A 22,057-nucleotide genomic window follows, 5' to 3' on the forward strand; every position below is an offset into this window, starting at 1 on the left:
GCAGACCCTGTGCTTTGGAATATTTTATCTACTCTGCACCAGCTCTCGCACCAGCTGGCTCTCAAAAACATTTGTGCGGCTTTAAATGGACACACAGCCTGGGAGAGACTGGGAAACGAACTGAGGAGCGGGGGCGCACCTTTATGTTTAAAAAGACCCACAACTGGCCCTGGCCAGCGAGCTCAGTCGGTTGGAGAATCGTCCCCATATGCCAAGGTTGCAGGTTCAATCCCTGGTCAGGGTAATAATACAAGAATCAACCAATGGCCCTGGCCGGTTTGGCTCCGTGGTTAGAGCGTCAGCCTGGGGACTGAAGGGTCCCGGGTTTGATTCTGGACAAGGGCACCTCGGTTGCAGGCTTGATCCCCAGCCCTGGTCCAGTGTATGCAGGAGGCAACCAATTGATGTGTCTCTCTCACATCGATGTTTCTCTCACTCACTCTCTCTCTCTCTTACTCTCTCTGAGAAGCAATGGAAAAAACATCCTCAGGTGAAGATTAAAAAAAGTAATAATAACCAATGAAAGCATAAATATGTGGAAATACAAATCGATGTTTCTCTCTCTCTCTAATCAATAAATAAAAATTAAAAAAAAAAAAGACCCACAGCCACCTTTACTGGGCACCTAGAGAATGACTGTGTTAGAGGCCCATGATCTGGGGTTACAGTTTTCACGACAGGGCAGGGCTTCTCATGACCGAGGGCCAGACAAGCACAGACACTTGACATTCCTGAGACCCTGGCTCAGGGGACAGGGTCTGTTGGACCATGAGTATTCTAGGGGGCTTGGCGCCTCTTGCTGGATCCTGGGGGATGTGGGTTCTTTGAGGGGTGGGGGTGGCTCTGGCTTTGCTTCAGGAGCCTCTCCGTTCTGGGCCCTCTGGCCCTCCTGCGGCCCTATCCTGTTCCAACCAGGCCTATCCAGCCAGGGTGCTGGGAGCACTTTCTCTCAAGCCACCTGGTAGCCTCATCTCTAGTACTGTCTTTGCTTGCACCAAGGTGATGATAGGAATGCTCCCCTGGGTCTTGGCCGGGGGACCCTTGGCTCCACAGACTGCACATGATGAAGTCAAGCCCCTTCTAGAGGGATATTTTATTTTTCTCTCAGAAAGTTCAGCTAAAGCTGCTGGTCAGAGAGGATCAGGGGGCTGGGGTGCAGGCCACCAGGACCAACAGGAGCCACGGGCGATTGGGGAGGAGGCTCCCACAGGTGCAGTGTCAACCTTCTCCTCAACTTCCCTGGGGAGTCCTGTGTTCTGTGCTCACTCCTCTCTCCCAGGAGCAGCTCTGGGCACACGCTTCCTTCTGAGTGTCTGTGTGTGTGTGTGTGTGGGGGCGGCTTTAAGGAGCTGTTTACTCTGGCTTCCTGGGGTGAGAAAGACCCACAGCCTCCCCAGGTATGAGCTGAAACCCTTTCTCTCTCCAAACCCAAACTGGGCTGGGCCTGCAGAGCACAGTGCCCCAGCTGGGACGATGCTATCTCCCTCCACCCAGGATTCAGGAGTTGGCTCACCCGGGCCATGTCTGGCAGACCCTCAGCTTCCCTGGGGCTTAACCCTCCAAGCTGTGCCCCTCAGGCTGACCCTCTTCCCCCCACCCCACTCCTTCCTAACCAGCTACCTGCATGTGTACCTGCAGAGAGGGGCTGATGGTGGGGAAGGAGGTCCTGAATCTAGACCTCTCTGTACATGCCCCCCCCATCCCTTTTCCACACATGGTCTGGAGCGAGCCTCTTAAAAGGCAAACCGGGTCATGTTGCTTCCAGCTAACCCCCCACTGCTTCCCCAGCTGCCTCAGGATGGTGCAGGAGCTGGCCCCTCTGGCCTCGTTTCTCAGCCCTCTTCTCTGGCCCATTCCCAGCCCCGCTGGCCCTCCTTGAACAGGCCACTAACAAGCCCTGGGGCCTCGGCAGCAGCTTTCCCCTCCACCCGAGTGCCCTTTCCTCTCATCTCTGTCCATTTTGTTCAGGTCTCAGATGAGAGGTCCTCCCTGACCACCGGATCTAAAGGAACTGATTGCCACGCTCGGTGACAGCAGCTTGTAAAATCCCCTGCGCAGCGCTCATTACAGCCTCGTAGTTATCTCATTTATTTTCTCTCCTTACTTCTCCCCAGAGCGCAGAGCGCAGTGGCTTCTGCCGTCGTCCCCTGCAGGCCGCCCCCCCCCCCGGGGGGTCTGGAGCGGGTCTGGCTGGAGTCGGTGCCGGGCGCACGGCCGGCTGATGGATGGCTGAGCGGCGGCAAACGGGCGTCAGCCGCCGCGCGGGCGCGCGCTCCGGGCCTTGGCCGCTCACGGCCGAGCGCGCGGGTTTTATTTATCTCCCTGCGGGTCCCGGAGGACCCACGCCCCCCTCCGCTCTGCTCCCAGCAGGCGCCTCATAAATGCGCTTCGGGGACAGGAAGATAAAGAGGCAGATTCACAGGCTGTGGGAAGGGGCGAGGCTGCCGGTGGGGAGGGGGCTCTGCAGCCGGCTCCGCGCCCTGCGACCCCGGTGTCCAGGCTGCAGGGGTCTCCACCTCGGGAATCGAAGATTCTCCCTGGAGTCCCTGGGACGCGCGGCCGGGTGGGCGTGGAGCGGCGCTCCGACAGCCGCTCGGGGCGGGGGGCAGGTTCCCCCGCGCCCTCGCCCCCTCGGGGCAGGCAAGAGGGTGCGGACGTTGCTCCGACGCCGGAGCCACAGCCCCCAGGTGGGGTGGAGACGCAGCCCCTCCGCGCGCTCCGGCAGGGGGCCGCGGTGGAGACGGGGCGGTGCAGCCGGGGGCGGGGTAGGGGGACAAAGAGCCGCCCCGCCGCCCGCAGGGCGACCCCTGTGTCAGAGTCCTATTGTTCGTCGTAGCTCAGACTACGTGGGACTCTGGTGCCCCGGGAGGCAGAAGGAGACCTGTCCGCCGGGTCGAGGATGTTTGTTTATTTGGGGCGAGGAAGGGCGGGCGGGGTACGCGCGCCGGAGAAGGGGCTCCGCGCTCACGCCCGCGCGTCTCCTTTAAGGGAAGCCCGGCCCTACCTTTCCCGTCGTCGCCCTCCCCTCTCCGTACCTGCATTTTAAAAGCGCCCTGTAGCCCTGGGATTGGCCCAGGCCGCGTCCTCCGGGCGCAGAAACTTGAACCGCCAGGGGGAGGAGGGAGCGTTGGAAGCCCAATGGGTGGACGATACCATCTCCGCGGCGTTCCCCGCGTGCGCCCCGCCCCTCCCGCACACCCCCGGGGAGGCCCAATCGGACGGGCGGGGGGGCGGGACCGCGGCTCGAACGCGCCTCTGGCAGGGCGCCTGGCGGGCGAGCGCACGGCGGTGGGGGACGCCCGGGCTTGGCCGCGCCCCCGCCGCCCCTCGCTGCCCCCGGAGGCGGTGCCGCGCCGCGGCGCCCCGCCTCCTGCCCGCCCGGAGTGGGCGGGGCGGCTGGGCTCCGGAGCGGGGCCGGGGGCGGGCCTGCGCCGCTTCGCCCGAGTCCGGAGAGCACCCGGCGCGGCGGCCGCCGACGCAGCAGCGATCCTCGCTCGCCGACCCCGGAGACGCGCGGGTCCCCGGCGACCCGGGCGGGCGCTGCGCGAGGACACGCCAGGCGGCGCGGGGCGGGCCGCACTCGCCCCCGCCGGCCCCCCACCCGCGCGCCGACCGGCCCAGCGCAGCCCCGGCGCGGGGAGCGCCGGCCGGGCGAGGGCGCGGGCGATGCCGCGGTGACGGCCCCGCCATGGCGAAGCCCCCGGTGGCGGCGGCGGCGGCGGCGTCGTCGGAGGAGCTGAGCCAGGTGCCGGACGAGGAGCTGCTGCGCTGGAGCAAGGAGGAGCTGGCGCGGCGGCTGCGGCGCGCGGAGGGCGAGAAGGTGGGCCTCATGCTGGAGCACGGCGGCCTGATGCGCGACGTGAACCGGCGGCTGCAGCAGCACCTGCTGGAGATCCGCGGCCTCAAGGACGTGAACCAGCGGCTGCAGGACGACAACCAGGAGCTGCGCGAGCTCTGCTGCTTCCTCGACGACGACCGGCAGAAGGGGCGCAAGCTGGCTCGCGAGTGGCAGCGCTTCGGGCGCCACGCGGCCGGCGCCGTGTGGCACGAGGTGGCCCGCTCGCAGCAGAAGCTGCGCGAGCTCGAGGCGCGCCAGGAGGCCCTGCTGCGCGAGAACCTGGAGCTTAAGGAGCTGGTGCTGCTGCTGGACGAGGAGCGCGCGGCGCTGGCGGGGGGCGCGGGCGGCGCGGGCGGCGGCGGCGGGGTCGCGGGCTCCCGCAGCTCCATCGACAGCCAGGCCAGCCTGAGCGGGCCGCTGGCGGGCGGCGCGGCGGGCACCGGGGCCCGCGACGTGGGCGACGGGAGCAGCACGTCGAGCGCGGGCAGCGGCGGCAGCCCCGACCACCACCACCACGTCCCTCCTCCGCTGCTGCCCGCGGGGCCGCACAAGGTCCCCGACGGCAAAACCGTCGCCACGCGCAGGTCCCTGGACGACCTGTCGGCGCCGCCGCACCACCGAAGCATCCCCAATGGCCTGCACGGTAAGGACGCACCGGCGGGCGGCGCGGGTCCCGGCGCGCGGCCGCCGCTCCGGAGCTCTCCCCGGCTGGCATCCAGACCCCAGGCCGGGCGATCGCGCGTCCCCGGCGGTAGGGCTTTCGGTGGTGCTTTTCTGGTCAAATAATGGAGGCGTGTCCCTGCCCAGCTTCTAATCACCAGCCAGGCGGGACCACCAGACCCCAGAAAAGTTTTTCTCCTGCGGGGTTATCGGTATTCGCGTCCGGCACTGCCCGGCTGGCCGGGAGCGCCTGCTCGGAGCCTGGGGAAATCCTTGCCCACGAGCCGGAAGCTCGCGGGGAGAAAAAAAGGAAAGGCCCTTTTAGCGCAAGTGAATTTTCCCACTTATTGGGAGCAACAGGCTGCCCCAAGCCTGAGCTGCATCCACGTGTGTGCGGGGCTGGAATTAAGCCTGGGCCTCCTGGTGCTGCCCGCGGCTGGGAAGGAGCACAAGCAGCCAGGTTGAGACCTGGAGGCGGCTGGGCCAGAGGACCCCCGCTTACAGCCTTCCTGGTTCGTTATTAGCCCTGCACTTCTCAGGGTGGATAGACCTTTCTCAGCGGAGGCTCTAAGACTTTGCAGAGGGATGCATATGTTTCTGGCGTTGTGCCTCAGTGTCCTTGCCTGTGGAATGGAGACCAGGATCCCTGCCTTGGCGATGTGAGGTGGAGAGAAAGCTTCTGGAGGGATTTGTGAACCATACAGGAAGTGCCAGGGTGGTGGGTGGCCAGGGTGTGGGTGGGAGGACCTTTGGCCTCAGGAAAGCTCAGCTACTGTCTTCCACACCTTGTGACTGTTGTCCCCTGAGCGTGAGCGTGTGGAGCAGTGCAGTGGCTCCCATTCCCAGCCCTCTGGTTAGTGGCCCTGCTCCCTGCTATCTCTCCTCCTGCCTCCCTGTTTTTCCACATTTTTGGTGGCTTGGCTCCCAGTTCTGGTAGCAACTTCTGCTACCTGAACTATATGCCTGAAGGCAGAGATTAAACAGCCCTTTCTGGTTCTTTTAAAGGCTTTCCTAGTTCCGAGAAAATGTATTAAGCCTTAAATGACTATTCTTCCCCAGAGCGACAGCCTGAGCAGGGGAGGGACACTGTCTTTGGTTTGGTGGCTAAGGGGCCTCTGCAGGCGCCTTAGGGTGGAGGCTGGGGTGGGAACTGGACCCAGGAGGCAGAGTCTTAGTGTAGCACAGTTTTTCCTTTATTTACCTTCCCAGCCTGAGTTCAGGGCAGGACTGGGTTGAGAGGGATATTTTGTTACTGATTAGCAATCTACGACTACAACTAGGGTTACTTTTTGGTAACTCTGTATCCACCCCCACCTCCCAACACAGGCTCCCTAAGGCCAATGGCAGTAGCTCAGAGTTAGGTGGTTTAATTTGTTGGGGGTTTCAGGGTTTGGGGAGGGAGGAGCTGCAGCCCCAGTCTTTCTGGACTAGCCTTCTGGGGAGCCTTGGGAGGGTCAGATATCTGAGCCTCAGTTTCCCCAAGTGCAGTACAAAGGAGGGGACTGCTGCAGGCCTGTGGCTGGGAAATGAAATGTTGCTAGTTTTCAGCTGTGTCATTAACGACACTTGGCGGGAGTGGTTCTCTGCAGGGCACTGGAGTGCTGGAGTGTTGTGGCGTATTTGCAGGTGGCTTTGGCTGCGGACCCTGTCTGGCTCACTGTGTCAGCTGTAGCTGCCAGCGATGCAGGAGGGGAGGACTGGGCTAGACCTGAGGATTTCCACCCCACTGGGGGTGGTGGGGGTTGCGGTGTAGGGTTTCCTGCAGAGTCCATGCCCTCCCTGCTCTCCAAGTCCCCTGAACACTTGGAACAGGACAGCCACAGACTGTGATGGCAGCCCAGCGACAGTCCTCTTTAGCATCATTATCACAGATTTCAGTTATAAACAGGAACGCTACTGTTTAGTTTTGTCTCTGAAAGCCCTGCGTGGCCTTGACATGTTCTCCCAGCATGAGTAGGGTGCCCGGGAACAAGGGAAGGCCCTTTTTTTAGAAATGTCCTTTCTGTCTGCAGACCTGTCGTTTTCAGTTGAGTAAAGAGCAGGCCTGGGTAGTGGGGAAAGTGGAGTCAGACACTGGGCCTGTGCCCTGTGGACCTGGTCTCCGCTCATCCTCCAGGGGCCCTGAGAGGTAGTATCCCCATTTTACAGACAAGCACATGGAGGCACAGAGGGTTGAACGTTGCCTGGGAAGGCAGCTGAGATTGAAAGGCCTCAGTTCCTGTCGCCGGGGCGGGGCCACCCGGGTCCTCTCCTGCTCAGGGTGGGCTGGCTTGCATCTCTGGCCCGCTGTCATGTTGGCTGATGCTGTTATCAGCAGACACTGGTGATTCCCTATTCTTGATTCCTGACCCAGGCCTGCCCTTCTCCTATCCTGGGAAGTGTCACTTCCTTATCGGTGACCACTGGGCAGATGGTTGATAACCCTGTCACCCGGAGGGGTCAGGCCATCCTGGGTTCGAATCTAGTCTCCGCTCCTCTTCTTCTCTCTGCGAGTTACCGGACTTGACTGAGCCTCTGCTCTTCTGTGGGGTGCAAACCCAGAGTGCGCCCTTTATCCACAGGGGTCTGGGAGGTCAGGGTCTGCACGCAGCAGGTCTCAGCAGTTGTCAGAATCCTCGTCATGAATATTTTTTCCAAGGCTCCTCGTGAGAAATCGGCAGGGACCCTTCTGGGGGCTCGCTAAAGTCTTCAGTGTTCTTTACAGCCGTGTGCTGTTTGGGCAGACAGCTCATCTGAATGTTTGTGTCTGAGCCCATGTCTGGCTGCACCTGCTGATGAGTCTGGGGAACGGGGACCCTGTTGCCCTCTCTTGGGAGCTGCTGGGTACCTGCAACTGGCTGGGTGCCCCGGAGGGCCCAGGAGGCTATGGTGGGAGGTGGCCCATCTGTGTTCTAGGCAGTCCTTGGCTGGCGGCCGGCAGGCCTCTGAATATGTGTGCAAGTAGCCCTCCCACCCCCATCGATTTTGACCGAGGGCCAACTAAAATCTGGGATTCAGGGCTCTTGACTGTGACTCAGTGGGGCAAACTGAGGCAGGTGGCCCCAAACACAGAAAGTCAGGTTTGCCCCCTCGAACTGAGTAGTTTTCAAACAAATGCATTTCCAACAATTCTCCCTTGCCCTTCCCCCTCCTTCATGCCCCTCCTACCCCCCCCCCCCCCAGCTTGTCCCTGTGCAAGTCAGTCCCCATTCATTCCCTCTCCTCACTGCCAGGGCCGCTCCCCTTTAGCTAACTTAGGGAAACAGGACCTCCAGCAAGCCTTTGTATGGCCCTGTTTACTTTTTAAAGTTTGGATTAAAAATTTGAGCTACTTAAAATAAGGGGTTTGTTCTCTGGCTTGTGTTTTGGTTGGTTTAGAGGAAGGGTTGAGCGGGGGTGGTCTGGGCCTTCAAAAAAAGAGATCCTTCTGGCCACTCAGCTCAGGGCCCCCGGGGCAGGACTGGTTAGTAAGGAAGCTTTTCCTAAACCCAGCCCAGCCCTGAGCAAAGGTCAGTGAAGACAATGGGCGGGTCAGATAAGCCTCTCCACTGCCTCCTTCCCTGATCCCGACCCTCCGTCAGTAGCCTTGGGTGCTGCTGGCCTCAGCACAGAAGGGACTCATAGGCAGGTCACCCAGGGCAGGGCCAGGGTGTGCCCAGCACTTCACAGTTTACCACAGAGAGCTTCCCGGCTCCAACTCCATTCTGTTCAGAGTGCCCAAATGGTCCCATGTCACAGACGGGCAAACTGAGGCTTGGAGAGGTGCAGTTACTTGCTCTGGGTTCCACTGGGCTGCTGGAGGTGGGGTCTGGGATCTCCTGTGTCAGAGTTAGCCACCTGCCCAGTGCCTGCTGCCCCTCTGGGCCAGAATCATCTGCCTGGGTGGGACTGGGGGGACCCCCACGGGAGGCCTTCCAGAAATGGAAGACTTCCCTGGCTCTTGGTCTTGGCAGGGCCCCGGGACCTGAAGGTGGACACGGGGTCAGTAGGGAGGGAGCTTTAGGGGTGGGACATGTGTGGCAAAGGTGTGGCACCTCCTCCACAGACGGGGAACCCTGAGCCTCAGTCTGGCACCCCATTTTCCCACTTGAATCTGCACAGGTGAGCAGAGCAGGCCGGCACGGCCCAGGCCTGTGGGCGCGGGAGCCGCCTCACCACCCGCACTTTCATTCACCCCTTCACTCCCAGACAGGCTGGCTTCCCACCAGACCCACCACCCGAGGCCTGGCCGCTGAGCTCTTAGGACACAAACGCCATTTACTATCAGTCCCCGACAGAACAATTGGCAAGGACACCCTCTGTTGTTCACAGTCTGTGTCCCCCACCCGGGACTTTCCACACCATGCTTGTCCCGTCATCACAAAGCCCTGGGAGCCTGGAACCTTAGGCGAGTCCCCAAACCCCTGTGGGCCTCCGCTTTCTCATCTGCAGAGTGGGGAGCTGTTTCTGGCATTGGGGGTGAGAGGAGAGGGAGCACAGTGATGTTTGTGAGCCTCCACTTGCGTAGCTGTGTCCGGACAGGCCGATCCCCCTGCTGATCCCCCTCCTCCGGGCTGGAGCTCACAGTGCTGGGTGTGGTCAGGGGCAGTGCCACCTGCTGGTTAGGGCTCTGGCTCCAGGTCCAGAGACCCGGGGGAGTCCTGGCCTTGCCATGTGCTGCGTGAGCTCCCTGAACTTGTAACCCTCAGTTTCCTCATCTGTGTCCTGAAGATAATAATACCCTGTCCTAGAGCTAGGCCTTAAAGGCTAGGTTTAGTGACCTCCACTGCCACCTGCAGACTTACCTTCTGTATGAGCATGGGGGACCTGGCGGGGATCCCTTGTGCCCACCCCGTGTCAGAGCCTAGTGCGTCCTTGTTTGGTGAGGGGCAGGGAGAGGGCGTCCCAGCAGGCATGGGCAGAATGAGGTCTGCCGTGGGGCTGAACCACGTGGGCCCAGAGCCCAGGCCTGAGCTGCTCTCGCAGCTGTGTGGGGAGCTGGGGAGGCCCCAGGACTGGGAGCCTTGTCATGTGAACAGAAAGAATTGGAGTGCTGAGCCTGGAGAACAGCTTCGGGGAGAGAGCTGCTGCCAGGCGGTGGGGGTGGGGGTGGGGGTGGGGGTGGGGTGGGTGCTGTCAGCCCCAGGACATTAGCACTGTGTGCTGCCCCGAGGTCACGGCCCCAGAGTCCCGGTAGTTCAGGCATCAGCACCCACAGACCAGTGTGGTCCACGCGGACTCTGTTGCCTCTGCAGGTGGGGAGCTGCCTGTTAGGGGAGGTGTGTAAGCACCGTCCTGGACACCCGGGAAAGGGCTTTGCCGAACCCAGTGCGATTGGACACCAGGCAGCTCTGGGCGCATCTGGTTGAGTAGAGACCAGTGGGTAGAGGCGGGAGGCGGAGGGCAGGCGGGGTTGTTGGGACAATTTGCCCTTCAAGCAGGAAGGGAAACAATAGCAGAAGTTTATTGAGCAGTTACTTACTCTGCGAGTCCCGAGTGCCCTGAGTGTCACAGTGAGTCAGGAAGCCGGGCTGGGGGGGCGATATGGGGGCACTAATCCCGTGTGCAGCCTGGTGTCAGCTGGGCAGGGGGAAGCGGGGGGGAAGCTTGGGGACTCTTTGGTGGCCATAGCAGTGACAGTGGCCACGAGAGAGCCTTCTGTGCAGGCTGTCAGACCAGGCAGGTCTGCTCCGAAGCCCTGCCCCAGCCCAGCTGCCTCCACATGACTTCTTTTTCAATCCTCACCCGAGGGTGTTTTTTCCGTTGATTTTCAGAGAGAGTGGGGGGGGGGGGAGGGGAGAGAGAGAGAGACACTTGATGTGAGAGAGACACATTGATTCGCTGCCTCCCGCACGCCCCTGACCCAGGCTGGGGATCGAGCCTGCAACTGAGGTAGTGCCCTTGGCTGGAATCGAACCCCGGACCCTTCAGTCTAACCACTGAGCCAGACCGGCCAGGGCTCCTCATAACTTCTGTCCCCTGAGGTCAGGCAGTCCTGAGCTCAGGTAGGACAGCACCTGAGGGTGACATCCTCTCTGCAGCCTCACTCTGTCTGGTCACAGAATAGTCACAGCCGCGGCTGGTTTGCCCACACCTGCCGCCTGGGTTCCCGGGATCGGAGCCCTGGGTCCCTGCAGGGACCACCCTGAGATGGCAGGGCAGGGACGTGCGTCGTCATTCTCATCTCCCTGGACCACCAGAAGGCTTGGTGACTGGAACAAGCTTGTCTGCTAAGGGAACACGATGCTCCCTTGATCATGAAAAGCCGGGAATGGTCCCCCTCCTAGCCAGCACCCAAAGCCGGTCACTGTCACACATTGCCACTGTCCCCTGCCTCCACAGGTCTCGGGGGCAGGCAGGCAGAGGGTTTGAGGCAGTTCTGGTGCTGGGTCCCAGGGGGATGGACACCTGCTCATCAACAAGTCCCTGCCCATCCCCAGCTCCCTGGGGGGCAGGGCAGAGAGGTGAGGGGGTGAGGGGTTCACTGCTTTTCCTGTCAGCGTCCCCGGCTTACCCTGCAGAGGTTTAAACGGAGGTGTGGCGTTGGAGGTTGGGGGGGGCCGGGCCCTGGGGAGTCGGAGGTGCTCCCTTTCCCCCTCCCCCCTCCCCGCTTCGCCCAGAGGCCAGATGCCTTCACCAGTTTGTCATTTGTTGTTTCCTGAATTCAAAGACGGGCTTTTCCCTTCTCCTGCTGTGTCTTCCAGTCCGTGTGTGTGTTTACTGAAGGGTCCCCTCACTCGCTTGCCGACAGTACCCCAGAGTGGAGGAAATGCTTGAGAGCCCGACAGGCCCTCAGAGGGGACTTGGGAGGGAAGGGTGCGCCCCAGGCCTGGCCGCACGGTGCTGGAGCCCCCCTGGGCCCTCAGTCCATCCTGTCTGTCTCTGTCTCAGAGCTTGTGCGTCCTGGGCCCAGTCCTTGACTTCCAGCCTTGGCAGAGGGGCAGGTTCCAAAAGTGTCCTATGTGTGGGACCACACGTGCCTGGCCTGATGTTTTATGTCACTGGCTTCCCACAACAGGGAAGAGCCCTTTGGGCCCCACTGACCCCGCCTGGGCCGAGGAGAAGGCTCAGGGAGTGAGGCAGGTCCCACCAGGTCAGTGGGGCTGGGGCGGGGCCAGGCCCTGGAGCCTGTGTTGCCCAGGAGACCTTTCCTCCCAGGGTGACAACTTGTCATCCCCCTTCCACTTTCAGAAGCGCCCTGGTTTGTCTCGCAATCCCTTCAGGGTGCTGGGAGATTAGTGGAGGGGTGGCTGGAATTGAGACCTGACATGGGCCTTGAAGGTGGAGCAGGTTGGTACAAGCCGCGGAGAGCAGGGGAGAGGCTGGGTGTGGCAGGAGGAACAGTTTGGGGCCCAGGCGCGTGGTGGGCATTTGACTGGCACAGCTGGTGCGACTGGTGATTAGGAACCTGGGGTCAGGTTTTGGGCAGGGCCAGGGCAGGTGGGGTCTGTGTCGCTCTGCCCACTGCACCTGTGTCTCCCCTTAAAGTCCCTGGGTTAGGCCTTTCCAGCTATGGTCTTTTTTCCCCCCTTAGTTTAAAACAATTAAAAAAAATTTTATTTTAAAATTTATTTTTCAATTATAGGTGGTATATTAGTTTCAGGTGTACAACATAGTGACTAGACATTCATACACCTTACAAAGTGTTCTCCCTGGTAGGCCTAGTACCCATCTGACACGGTACATAGTTATTACGATATTATTGACCGTATTTCCTGTGCTGTGCTCTACATCCCATGACTGTTTCTCTAACTGGCAATTTGTACTTATTAATCCCTTCACCTTTTTGCCCATCAGCTGTGATCTTTTCTGATGACTTTCCCCAGGGGATCCAGAGTTACCTGTTAGGGCTCCACCAGAAACTGGGTCTTTTACACAGCCTATCTCCTCCCTTTCTTCTGCTCCCCACTTAATAAATCTGGATTATCTGCTGGGCCTGAGTGTGGCCCCAACAGCAGGCACGTTCCCCATGCCTGGAGTTTTGTGGGTGCACTTGGGTCACCCAGCACTGCTGTGCGGATCGGCCAACACAGACAGAACCAGCAGCTTCCGCTGACTCGTGACCTGACCTTATGCAAGGTCCCTTTCTCTCTCTGTGCTTTCACTTCCCCACCTGTAAAGTGGGAGGCTTCCCTGGGCTGTGCCGAGGGTCCCAGAGATCCTAGTATTCTGTCCTCTTGACTCAGCGTTCCTGTGACCGACCGATAGAGCCACAGCGAAAGGGCTGCCTGCCCCACCCATCCTTCCTGCCTCTTACCTTGTCACATCGTGGTTAGGTCTCTTGCCTGGCGTTGGTCCTCAGCATGGGGCAGGTCTCGGGGTTGAGCCGTGGGGGTAGTGGGGGGTGGAGTGGCCACCTGTGGCACACAGGCCGCGCTCTGGCCAGCGCTGGTGGAGACCGCGACCCCTGCCTGGCCAGCCTGTGCTCGCGCAGAGCTGCACAGGGAGCCTTGGTGGAATTACCTGCCTCTGCCACGTGTCGCTGTGTGCAAGCCCTTGTGACAGGCTTGGCGAGAGAGGAGAGCGTTGAGCTCTGGTTCCCTGGTGGGGGGTTTGCCCAGGACATCGTCACCTGTTCTGGACCCGAATTTCCTGTTTGCCATCCTGTCTCTCCCCCAGCCCAGAACCTTCTTCAGGGCAGGGTCAGTCTTCTTGGCATGTAGCAGGTGCTCAGTAAATGTTGGGGTGCAGGATGGGTGGGCAGGGGGCAGTGGGTGGGGTACTCTCCCTGCTGGGGCTGCCTTTCTTTTTTCATGGGCTCCCTTTGGCATCAAATGGCCTTCAGCTACTAACATAAAAACCAAACCTACCCCCGAGGGTCATGACTTTCATATTCCCTTCCCTGTTTCCCCTTCGTTATTAAGAACACACACACTTGCCCAGCCGGTGTGGCTCTGTGGTTAGAGCGTTGCCCCGCCCACCTAAGGGTTACAGGTTTGATTCCCGGTCAAGGACACATACCTGGGTTGCAGGATTGATCCCGGGCCCCATTTGGGGCATGTGTGGGAGGCAACCAATCAGTGTATTTCTCTCACATTGATGTTTCTTTCCCCCTTCCTCTCTCTAAAAATCAATGGAAAAGTCCAGCCGCGTGGCTCAGCGGTTGAGCGTCGACCTAGGATCCAGGAGATGGAGTTTTGATTCCTAGTCAGGGCACAGGCCCGGGTTGTGGGCTTGACCCCCAGTAGGGGGCATGCAGGAGGCAGCCGATCAGTGACTCTCATCGCTGATGTTTCTCTCTCCCTCTCCCTTCCTCTCTCTGAAATCAAGAAAGACATGTTAAAAAGACATATTAAAAATAAATAAAAATCAATGGGAAAAAAATCCTCAGGTGAGAATTAACAAAAAAACACCCTCCCCCCCAAACACACACACACTTGCTTTTATTGGTGGCTCCTAACCTCAGCTGCACATTAGGTGCCGTTCAGGAACTGTAAACAATGCCAGTGCCTGGATGGGCCCCCAGAGATGGGCCCAGTGCGTCCCAGAGGCTTCAGTGGTTATAGGAGCTCCCTAGGGGTTCCCTGGGCGGCTGAGCGGCTGTGGGAATGAATGGGAGCTCCAGGAGAAAAGCCTGGGGTCAGCAGGGGCGAAGTTGCTGCCCCCGCTAGGCCAGGGCAGAGCTGGCCGGCCCCAGCGGGAGGCTGGGGTCAGCAGACATTAGCTGGGAGGGAGAAACCGACCGTGCATGTCGTCCCCTCGCCGACTGTGGGAGTGGACGCTCAGGGAGCTGGCTCATTGCGCCCGGGGCCCTGCCCGCCAGCAGTGGGAAGTGGGGATTGAACCTGGCCCTGAATTTCCTGAGCACCTGCCCTGCCCTGAACACAGCCAGCTGCCCCAGCCCCCACCCTCACCCCCCACCCCGCACCTGGGAGCTGTCAGGGACCCAGACATCTCTGTGCAGACGCCTTTCCCAGCCCATTGTGGGGTGCTGGGCCGCCCAGGTGGGTGGGGGCCTTTTTAGGCTGCATTCAAGGGGACCAGTGGCACCGAGACAGCAGCCAGGGAGAAGAGTCGACCCATTTCCAAAAATAGCCCATCCACTGTCAGGGGAAGCATCTCTTTGTCTCCCCCAGTCTGTCTCCGGCTGTAAGGCAAGGAGGCGTGCTCTTGTCTTGGAATCAGAGGCTCCGGAGCACCCGCCCTGCCTCCCACAAGGGCCCGATTGTGCGCCGGCCCTGAATGAGCCCGTGTCACCGGGCGCACTGCACGTCCCCTGTCCCTAATGAGCCCGCTCTGGGAGTGGCCCTTTGTTGCGGGTTCCGGCCACTCTGCCGGGCGCGGGGCTCTCAGAAGGCTCCATTTTCTGGTTGCTTCCCATCTCCCGAAGCTGGTGGGACAATGGGAAGCTCCGGCCCTGCCCTTTCTCTCCTTTTTCTTTCTGTGTTTCCCGTATTTTCTGGAATGTGCACACACCACTTTCATACAGGACAGAAATTAAACGGTGCCTGTCTCCTTCTTTTGGTCCGGTGCCTTCTGTCCTGGCTGTCGAGGGCTCCCCCCTCCCCTCCCCCCTTCCCCTCCTCTCCCCTCCCCCCTTCCCTAGCCCTCCTGGGGGACCTCCCCCACCATTGTCTCCTAACTGTTCCTTCTTCCCCTGCAAACAGGCTCATGTTTCCTAGTCCAGAGCAGTAAACCCTGCCCCTCCAGTGCCTTCCCTGCACCACCCAGCTTTCCAGGGAGCCCTGGAGGGTGGGCTGCCTCCCTCCCACCCATTGCTTCTTGGCCCCGTGCAGCCCTGGACCCCGGGGGCGGCAGCTCTGGCTTGCGGCCTCCTCTTCTCCCTACCTCTCGGTGGCGTTTGATGCCCGCTCCGGACTAGCCTTCTCCAACAGGACCTCCCTGACGGCAGCTGCCCGCCGCCCCACGCTCAGCGTCCCAGTCTGCTTCTACTTCTGGCTCCTGACCTTGAGGCCCAGGCTCCCTCTGTCTGCCGGTCACCATCCCGCTGACTCTGTGCCCTCCGGGTTTGGGCCCCTTCCTCTCCCCTGCGCTCCTAGCAGCCACCTCATGGTGACCACTCTCTTCAGGGTTTCCTGGCTCCAGCCCTGAGGTGTCTACTGGCTACAAGTGGCTGCTTCGGTTCAGTTTGATTACCTTTAAGTAACATGAAAAGTTTCAGTTTCTGAGACGCCCTCCTGAGAGCTTCCCACCTTGTTGACAGTGAAGAATGGGGACATTTGTATTGTTCCAGAGAGCTCTGTTGGGCAGCACTGACCTAGACAACTCCTCACTGGGCTGTGGGAGGCTGGGCAAGGCCCCGGGAGGCCCCATGACTCTCACTCATCCACAGTCCACAGAAGGGACTCCTCCTCTCCCCTCCCCCCAGGATATGCTTGTCCCAGGCCCTTCAGGCTTCTGCTGGCAGGATGATCCTTTCCTTCTCTCCCCCACCTACTGGGGCCCTACCCTTCCTTTGAGGCTTAGGTCAGCCCTTGGAGAGGGACAGGCACAGGATGTGTGACCATCACCCTTGTCTATGCAGCACGGAGCCAGGGTCTTGATGGTTGCCCCGCAGCCACGGATACCACGGATGCCACCTCTGCTGGTGGCCTTGTGTGGGTTCATAGGTATGCGCTGGACCCAGCTGGCAGAGGCCACACAGCTCTAGGGGGTTCCTGAGGTCTCCTCCCACCACGCCCAGCCCCTGCTCCCAGCCACCAGCTCCGTATCCTCAAGATGAGGTCAAGAGGCCTGCAGGATAGAAAACAAAATGGGTTTTAAAACGGGGGGCAGGGCTGGGTAGTAGGGGGAATGGATACAGGCCAGCCGGCACCCCCTCCCACCACTCCCCTCCATGTGGGAAGCACCCTGGAGAGGCCTCAGACTCGGTGTTAGCAGCTTAGGGCTTGGCTCTCCCTGCCCTCTGAGGCAGTGGCTGTGGCGGGTGGTGGCCGGCGGGTGGCTGGCGGTCTCGCCATCTCTCATCTCGGGGTTAAATGAGCCACCTGGGTCCAGCTGCAGGCCATTACTCCAGCCCACCCCTGGCGGATGAGGCCATTATGTGCCACACCTGGGGCTCTGGCCCTGGGCCCGGTCCTGCTGCCATCCTGTGAGTGGTGATGAGGGGTCAGGGTGACGTTGGTGAGATCACAGCAGGGTGGTGGCTGTCCCTGGGGGAGGCACTGGCTGAGAGGGTCAGGAAAGCCCCTTCTAAACCCCCTACTCCTGAATGCAAGCACAGTGCTGACGACGGTGGGAGTCATGTGGGTGGGGGACCTGATGTCCACACCCTCCCAGCGCCCCCTGCAATCCCAGGGCCCCATGCTCCTGCCGCCCCTGGGGGCATCTCCTGGCCCGTGCTGTGGGCTGGTTTTCTGGGAGCCTGCCTCTGCTGCCCCCCAGCCCTGCAGCCTTGGCCCTCCATCAGATTCCTCCTGCTGAGGGACAGGCAGACAGCAGCTCCCGAGTGTGTGGGGAGGCCCTGGGGGTGCTTCCTGCCCTCCTGCCTGGGTCCCCACCCCATCTTGCTCTCCCCCAGCATCTTTAATCCCTTCCGCCAAGTTAAGACCTTGTTCCCGTGAGTGTGGCCTGGTCATGGGCAACGTGAGCTGCTCCCAGCATGTGGGGCTGCAGCCCTGTGGGATGAAAAGCCCCCTTGTTTTTGGTGCAACCCAAACTGTCTGAGCAGGAGGGGCAGGGGGGAGCTTTGGCACAGGCCGGCACTGGGACCTCCAGGCCTGGGACTTTATGATGGGGGTTGTGGCAGGAGGGAGAGGCCTGGGCTAGCTCTCGGTCAGCTGAACCCTCTCCACACTGGCCTACGGACGCCTTAACCGGGGTCACGTGGGCCTCAGGGAGCCCCTGGGCCCTAACGTGACTGTGCCCCCATGTGTTTCTCCTGGACCACAACCCATCGCTTTAATCAGGCTGAGAGTGGTCTGGGCCCAGGGAAGACCAAAAACCACAAGAGAAGGAAGGGTGAGTGAGGCTCCTCCCTGAAGCCTTTAAGAAATAACAATGAATGAACTAAATGTGTGTCCTCGGTGAGGAGCTCCACGCAGGACGCAGCGGTGCAGGGTGAACTTAAGGGCCTCCTCTGTCTGCGGCCGGGCGTCCTGGACACCTGGACACCCAATAGTCACAGTTTGTGCCTGTCCTCGGCAGGTTTGGATGGCAGCTCTGGCTCACTCTACCTGCTTCCCACCCTCAGTGGGCCCACCCCTTGTGCCTCTTTCCTGAGGTTGTATTTATGAAGCTTTGAGTTGGGTAGATATTTTCATGCAGATCTTGCTTCCTGGGCTTCTCCTTCATTTCCTTTCTACCTCGGCCGCTCCCCACTTTCCCTGGGCCTCGGTTTACCCATTTGTGGGATGAGGCAGTTGGATCAGGTCCACCGCTGCTCCCACCCTGGCTCCTCCCATCAGCGGGACCAGGGCCTTTTAGGCTTTTGGACGTTTCTGCTGCTCCGCAGCCTTCAGGACCCACAGTGGCCCAGTTTTCAACCACAGGCGCTCACCTCCCAGGTGCGAGCCCAGGTACGTGCCCAGGTGCTTGCCCAGGTATGTGCCCAGGTAGGGAGTGATCTGACCCAGCCCGAATCAGGAAACAGCAGCCAGAGGGATCATTTGCCGCCCCACCCTGCCTCGCCGCACCCACCCCCTGAGGCTTCACTTTTGCAGCTTGCCCACCACAGGCCTCACAGGCCAACTCTCTGCCGGCCAGCACAGCTCAGCTCCATAGCCAGCAGGAGCAGAATAAAAACAGCCGAGTCCCCAAATGTTTTCCTTTTAATTGCACCCTTGATTATTTCTTCCTACGGCTCGGTCCAGACTTCATGGTGTTTGAATGGCTCCATGGCCTCCCTTCTCTCTGGCTCGATATACAGGCCTCAGTGCCTTAATGAAGCTGGCGGGCCGCCTGGGCATGGACTGAAGGGCAGCGCCAGGCCAGTGGCTTGCTGGCTGGTGTCTGGCATCCTAGACGCCGGTGCGGGGAGGGGGAGCCCCGTGCCAGCTGAGGAGCTCTGGCGTTCCCCCTCGCCCCTTGCCCGTCGGTGGTTTGCTGATTGGCAGCTGGAAGAAGTGGGAAGGAGGTCCCAGTCGGAACGGTGGTCTTGGAGGCCTGGGTGGGCTGGGGTGTGCAGATGGGGGCTTTGGGTGAGGGTGGTCAGGCTGAGGACAAATGGAGGGGACACTGGACTGGGCTCTGGTGTCCTCCCCACGGACTGGGGAGCAGAGGCTCACAGGAAGGATCGTGGCTTTGTTTATACATGTGGCGGACGTTTGTGTGACCACTAGTGGGGTGGGGCTCTAGGCTAGGGTGACCGCCTGCTGCCTGTCCTGCTTCTGCATCTGGAAGGGAGGGTGACCGATGGCAGTGAGGGGAGGGGGTGAGGGCCGAGGGAGCCCTGCTCTGCACCACTGGGCGCCGGAGATGTGGGCCTCCTGAAGTGGGTGGCTGTGGTGGGTCCACTCCTCGGTGCTCTTTCTGTCCTTAGATTTTACCCTTTTAATTCCTAGGCTGGCTTAGGGCCTCCAGTGGGCCCAGGAGGGGAATTGGTGGGAAAGGGCAGGGTCCTGGTGGGAGGCTGCCCTGGTGGGAGGAGGGCGGGGTGGGCTTCTAGGGGCTGGTGGTCTGGTCGGGATCTTGGCCACTGTTCTGTGTATTCCTGTCCTGCTGGAGCCATGCCTCCCAGCCCCACCCTGGGTCAGGAAGGCAGGGGATCCTTTGTGACTCTGGAGGCTTGCCTGTGGCTGCTGGGCTTGGCTGTGGCGTGCCAGCCTTGAGGCCGCCTGGTATCATTTGGGGCCTGGGGGACCTGGACCAGCAGCGGCAGGTGCAGTGGAGAGGGCAGTGGGTGGGGGCTGGGCCAGGCTGGGGTGCCTCGCCAGCAGTCGCTGTCCCTCTCCGTGCCCTGAGCATCTCAGACAGGAAATGCTCGTGAGAGAGTGATGAGCTGGCATCTGGAAATGATGCCTCATTAAAGAGATTGCTTCCTAAAAATGCACGCGTTTGTCATTCAGGAGCTTCGGAAGGAGTCCTCGGTGCTGCTGGGGCCCTGGTGAAAGCGGGTGGGTGAGATTGGCATCAGCCCCATGGCACAGAGGCGGAAACGAAGCCACCCACGCCCATGGAACGTCATGAGTGCCCCCATCCCTGTGCCTCAGTTTCCCGCCTGTATACTGAGTGGAGAGGGGAGGTTTAGGCAGCCCAGCACCTTGGGCCTTCTCAGCTCTGTGCTGTCTGTAGTGGGGTGCCACCAGGTGTGCGGGGTGTCCGTGGCAGATGGGACCTGTGCCTCTGGTGTCTGCTGACCACTGTGTTCCTGCCCCCTCCCCCAAGGCTGCACCCTGCTTGTCCCTGTCGGGAGACAGATGGGGTTTGGCGTCTCTCAGAGTTGGCTTCTGTGCGTCTGGGAGGGGTCGGCATTCTGTAGGACACCTGAAGGAGCTCAGGGTTCTTTTTCTGGCCCCAGCCTGTCCTGGAGCCCCTCTTTGGGCCTCATCTGTAAAGGACCCCTGAGGTCCTTGGCTTCCCCATGTCTAGGCCTTAGCGTCATGCGGGGTGGTCATTACTGCGTGGTCTGGGCATTACCCGTGGTAGGCAGGGGTGGCCTGGAGAAGAAGTCCTGCCCAGGGGGAGGGAGGAGGCTGCAGTCAGCAGGCCTGGCCCCGTGCCCTGAGTGGGGCCATCTCCCAGCCGCGCCTGAGGCCCAGGGAAGAAGGGGCCGGAGCCTGGCTTGCCTCGCCCACCCCCTTCTGTTCTTGGCAAAGGCCCACTTGCTGGCAGGTCCCAGGTGAGGCGGTGATTCAGTTACCCGAGGCTGGCTACCTGAGAGGGTCTAGAGGGGGAGGGTCCTTGCACCTTAGCTATGGCCGTTGGTCCACGGTGTGATCCCGAACGGCTCACCCGTTGCCTCACCTGCCTCTGTTAGATGGGGTGACCCCGTCAGGTCCACCTTACGGGCTGTTGAGGACAGAACAAGACACACGCATAGTAACAATAGCGTAACAGTAACAGCTAACAGGTACTTGGAGCTTTCTACACATCCACTCGTTTAACTCTCACAAAAGGAAAGCATTTATTATGTTTTCCCAGTTGATGAGGGGAGGGAACGGAGACACAGAGAGCTGAGCAGCCCGGGGCCTGTGTAGAAGGGGGCCGAGCTGGGGTTGCATCTGTGGCCCGCTGCTTCTGGGCTCGCACCCCAACCACCGCCCTGCCTCTGCACCAGCGGCATCTCCCCATCAAAAGCATTTCTTCCCGAACTGTTACCTGCTTATTATAGAAAACGTAGAAAAGTAACCACCTTGGCCCTCAGCACCCAGATGGCCAGGGTGGTATTAGCAGTAACTGGTGTGTTTGCTCCCTCCCACGGGAGGACTGGCTGTTGAAATGTGTGCGTTAAGGAGTCAGGAACATTCCAGCTTCGAGTGTGTGAGTTTCCCCCTCTCCGTGGGCAGTGGGGCAGTTATGTGGACTGGAAAGTTGAGCTCTGGCAGAATGCACATTCTGGAATTTCTTGGCTCCGGAGGCACCGCGGGGTTCCCCTTCCGCAGCGTGCCCCACGGTACAGCTTTCTCCTCGCGTGTCCCACGCCCCAGATGTCGTCTCCGCCTGTGGTTTGATCCGAGATGCACAGCCTGCCTTGCAAGCCTGAGTCAGCCCCCCTAACTGATCCTGGGATCCCCCGACGGGCTGGGAGGTGGGAATACCTGCTGATGGGTGGACCCCACTGGGGGTGGGGAGCAGTTGGCCCCTCCGTTGCCTGGGCTCTGTGGGAGGGGTACATGGGAGGGGGGTTCAGGATGCTCACATGCTTCAGGCATCATTCCCAACAAACATCCTACCCGTCCGGGGTGGGGGCCATCCCCCCAGCTGCCGTTTCACCTGGTGCTTCCAGGCCGCGTCCCAGCCCCACCTCCTGTGACTTATCACTGGTGGAGACAGTATCGTTCGCCCCTAATACGCGGCTCGTTGTGGACGGCTTGGCAGACACTGGTGGTTCAGAATCGAAGTTTCAAATCATCTGTAATCTGACCCTCTGGGGAGGACACATGCTAACATTCTGTTCTGTCCTGTTCTGTTCCTAGAAGAGGAGTCGAGAGGGAGGTCCGGACGCGTTTTCTGTTCCGTTTTTAGTTTGAAATAATTGTAGTCTCGCAAGAAATTGTAGAAGTAACACAAAGGGCTCCCGTGTGGCCACCCCCGACCCCCCCGTGGTGACATCTCACGGAAGGAACCTGCGTCATCATGATCAAAGCCGAGACCGTGACAATGGCACAGCGCGGTGGCTGGACTGCAGACCCTAACTCAGGGCCAGGTCCTCCTCGCATTCACTTCTGTGTGTGTAGAGGTGCCTGTGATCTTAGGACATGAATAGAGTTGTTACACACCCTTGTAAAGTCAACTTCGCTTTTTAGAGCCGTTTTTGGATTTACAGAATCATTTAGGAGATGTGCAGAGTTGCACACACCCTGTCCCCGGTTCCCCTGTCACTAGCCTCCTGGGGTGGTGTCCCACATTTGTTACAATGAGTGAGCCGACACTGGTACAGTATATTCACGAGGGTCCACGGTTTATTCAGGTTTCCTTAGCTGTTACCCAGTGTCACTCTTCAGTTCAGGATCCTGTCCAAGACCCACTTTAAAAAACAGA

The 22,057-nt window shown here is 60.3% G+C and overlaps 1 protein-coding gene across 1 annotated transcript in view; it reads left to right on the forward strand.

Annotated features, from left to right (window-relative positions):
* Window positions 1–3,688: 3,688 nt before the first annotated feature.
* CCDC85C (coiled-coil domain containing 85C) overlaps window positions 3,689–22,057 on the forward strand; it is a 66,640-nt gene continuing 48,271 nt past the window's right edge. The window contains exon 1 of the mRNA XM_087818299.1: window positions 3,689–4,481. Within this exon, the coding sequence (XP_087674425.1) occupies window positions 3,689–4,481 (793 nt within the window). The remainder of the gene's footprint in view (window positions 4,482–22,057) is intronic.

Source organism: Miniopterus natalensis, chromosome 1, assembly GCF_054644295.1.
Source record: "Miniopterus natalensis isolate mMinNat1 chromosome 1, mMinNat1.hap1, whole genome shotgun sequence".
Classification (NCBI taxonomy): domain Eukaryota; kingdom Metazoa; phylum Chordata; class Mammalia; order Chiroptera; family Miniopteridae; genus Miniopterus; species Miniopterus natalensis.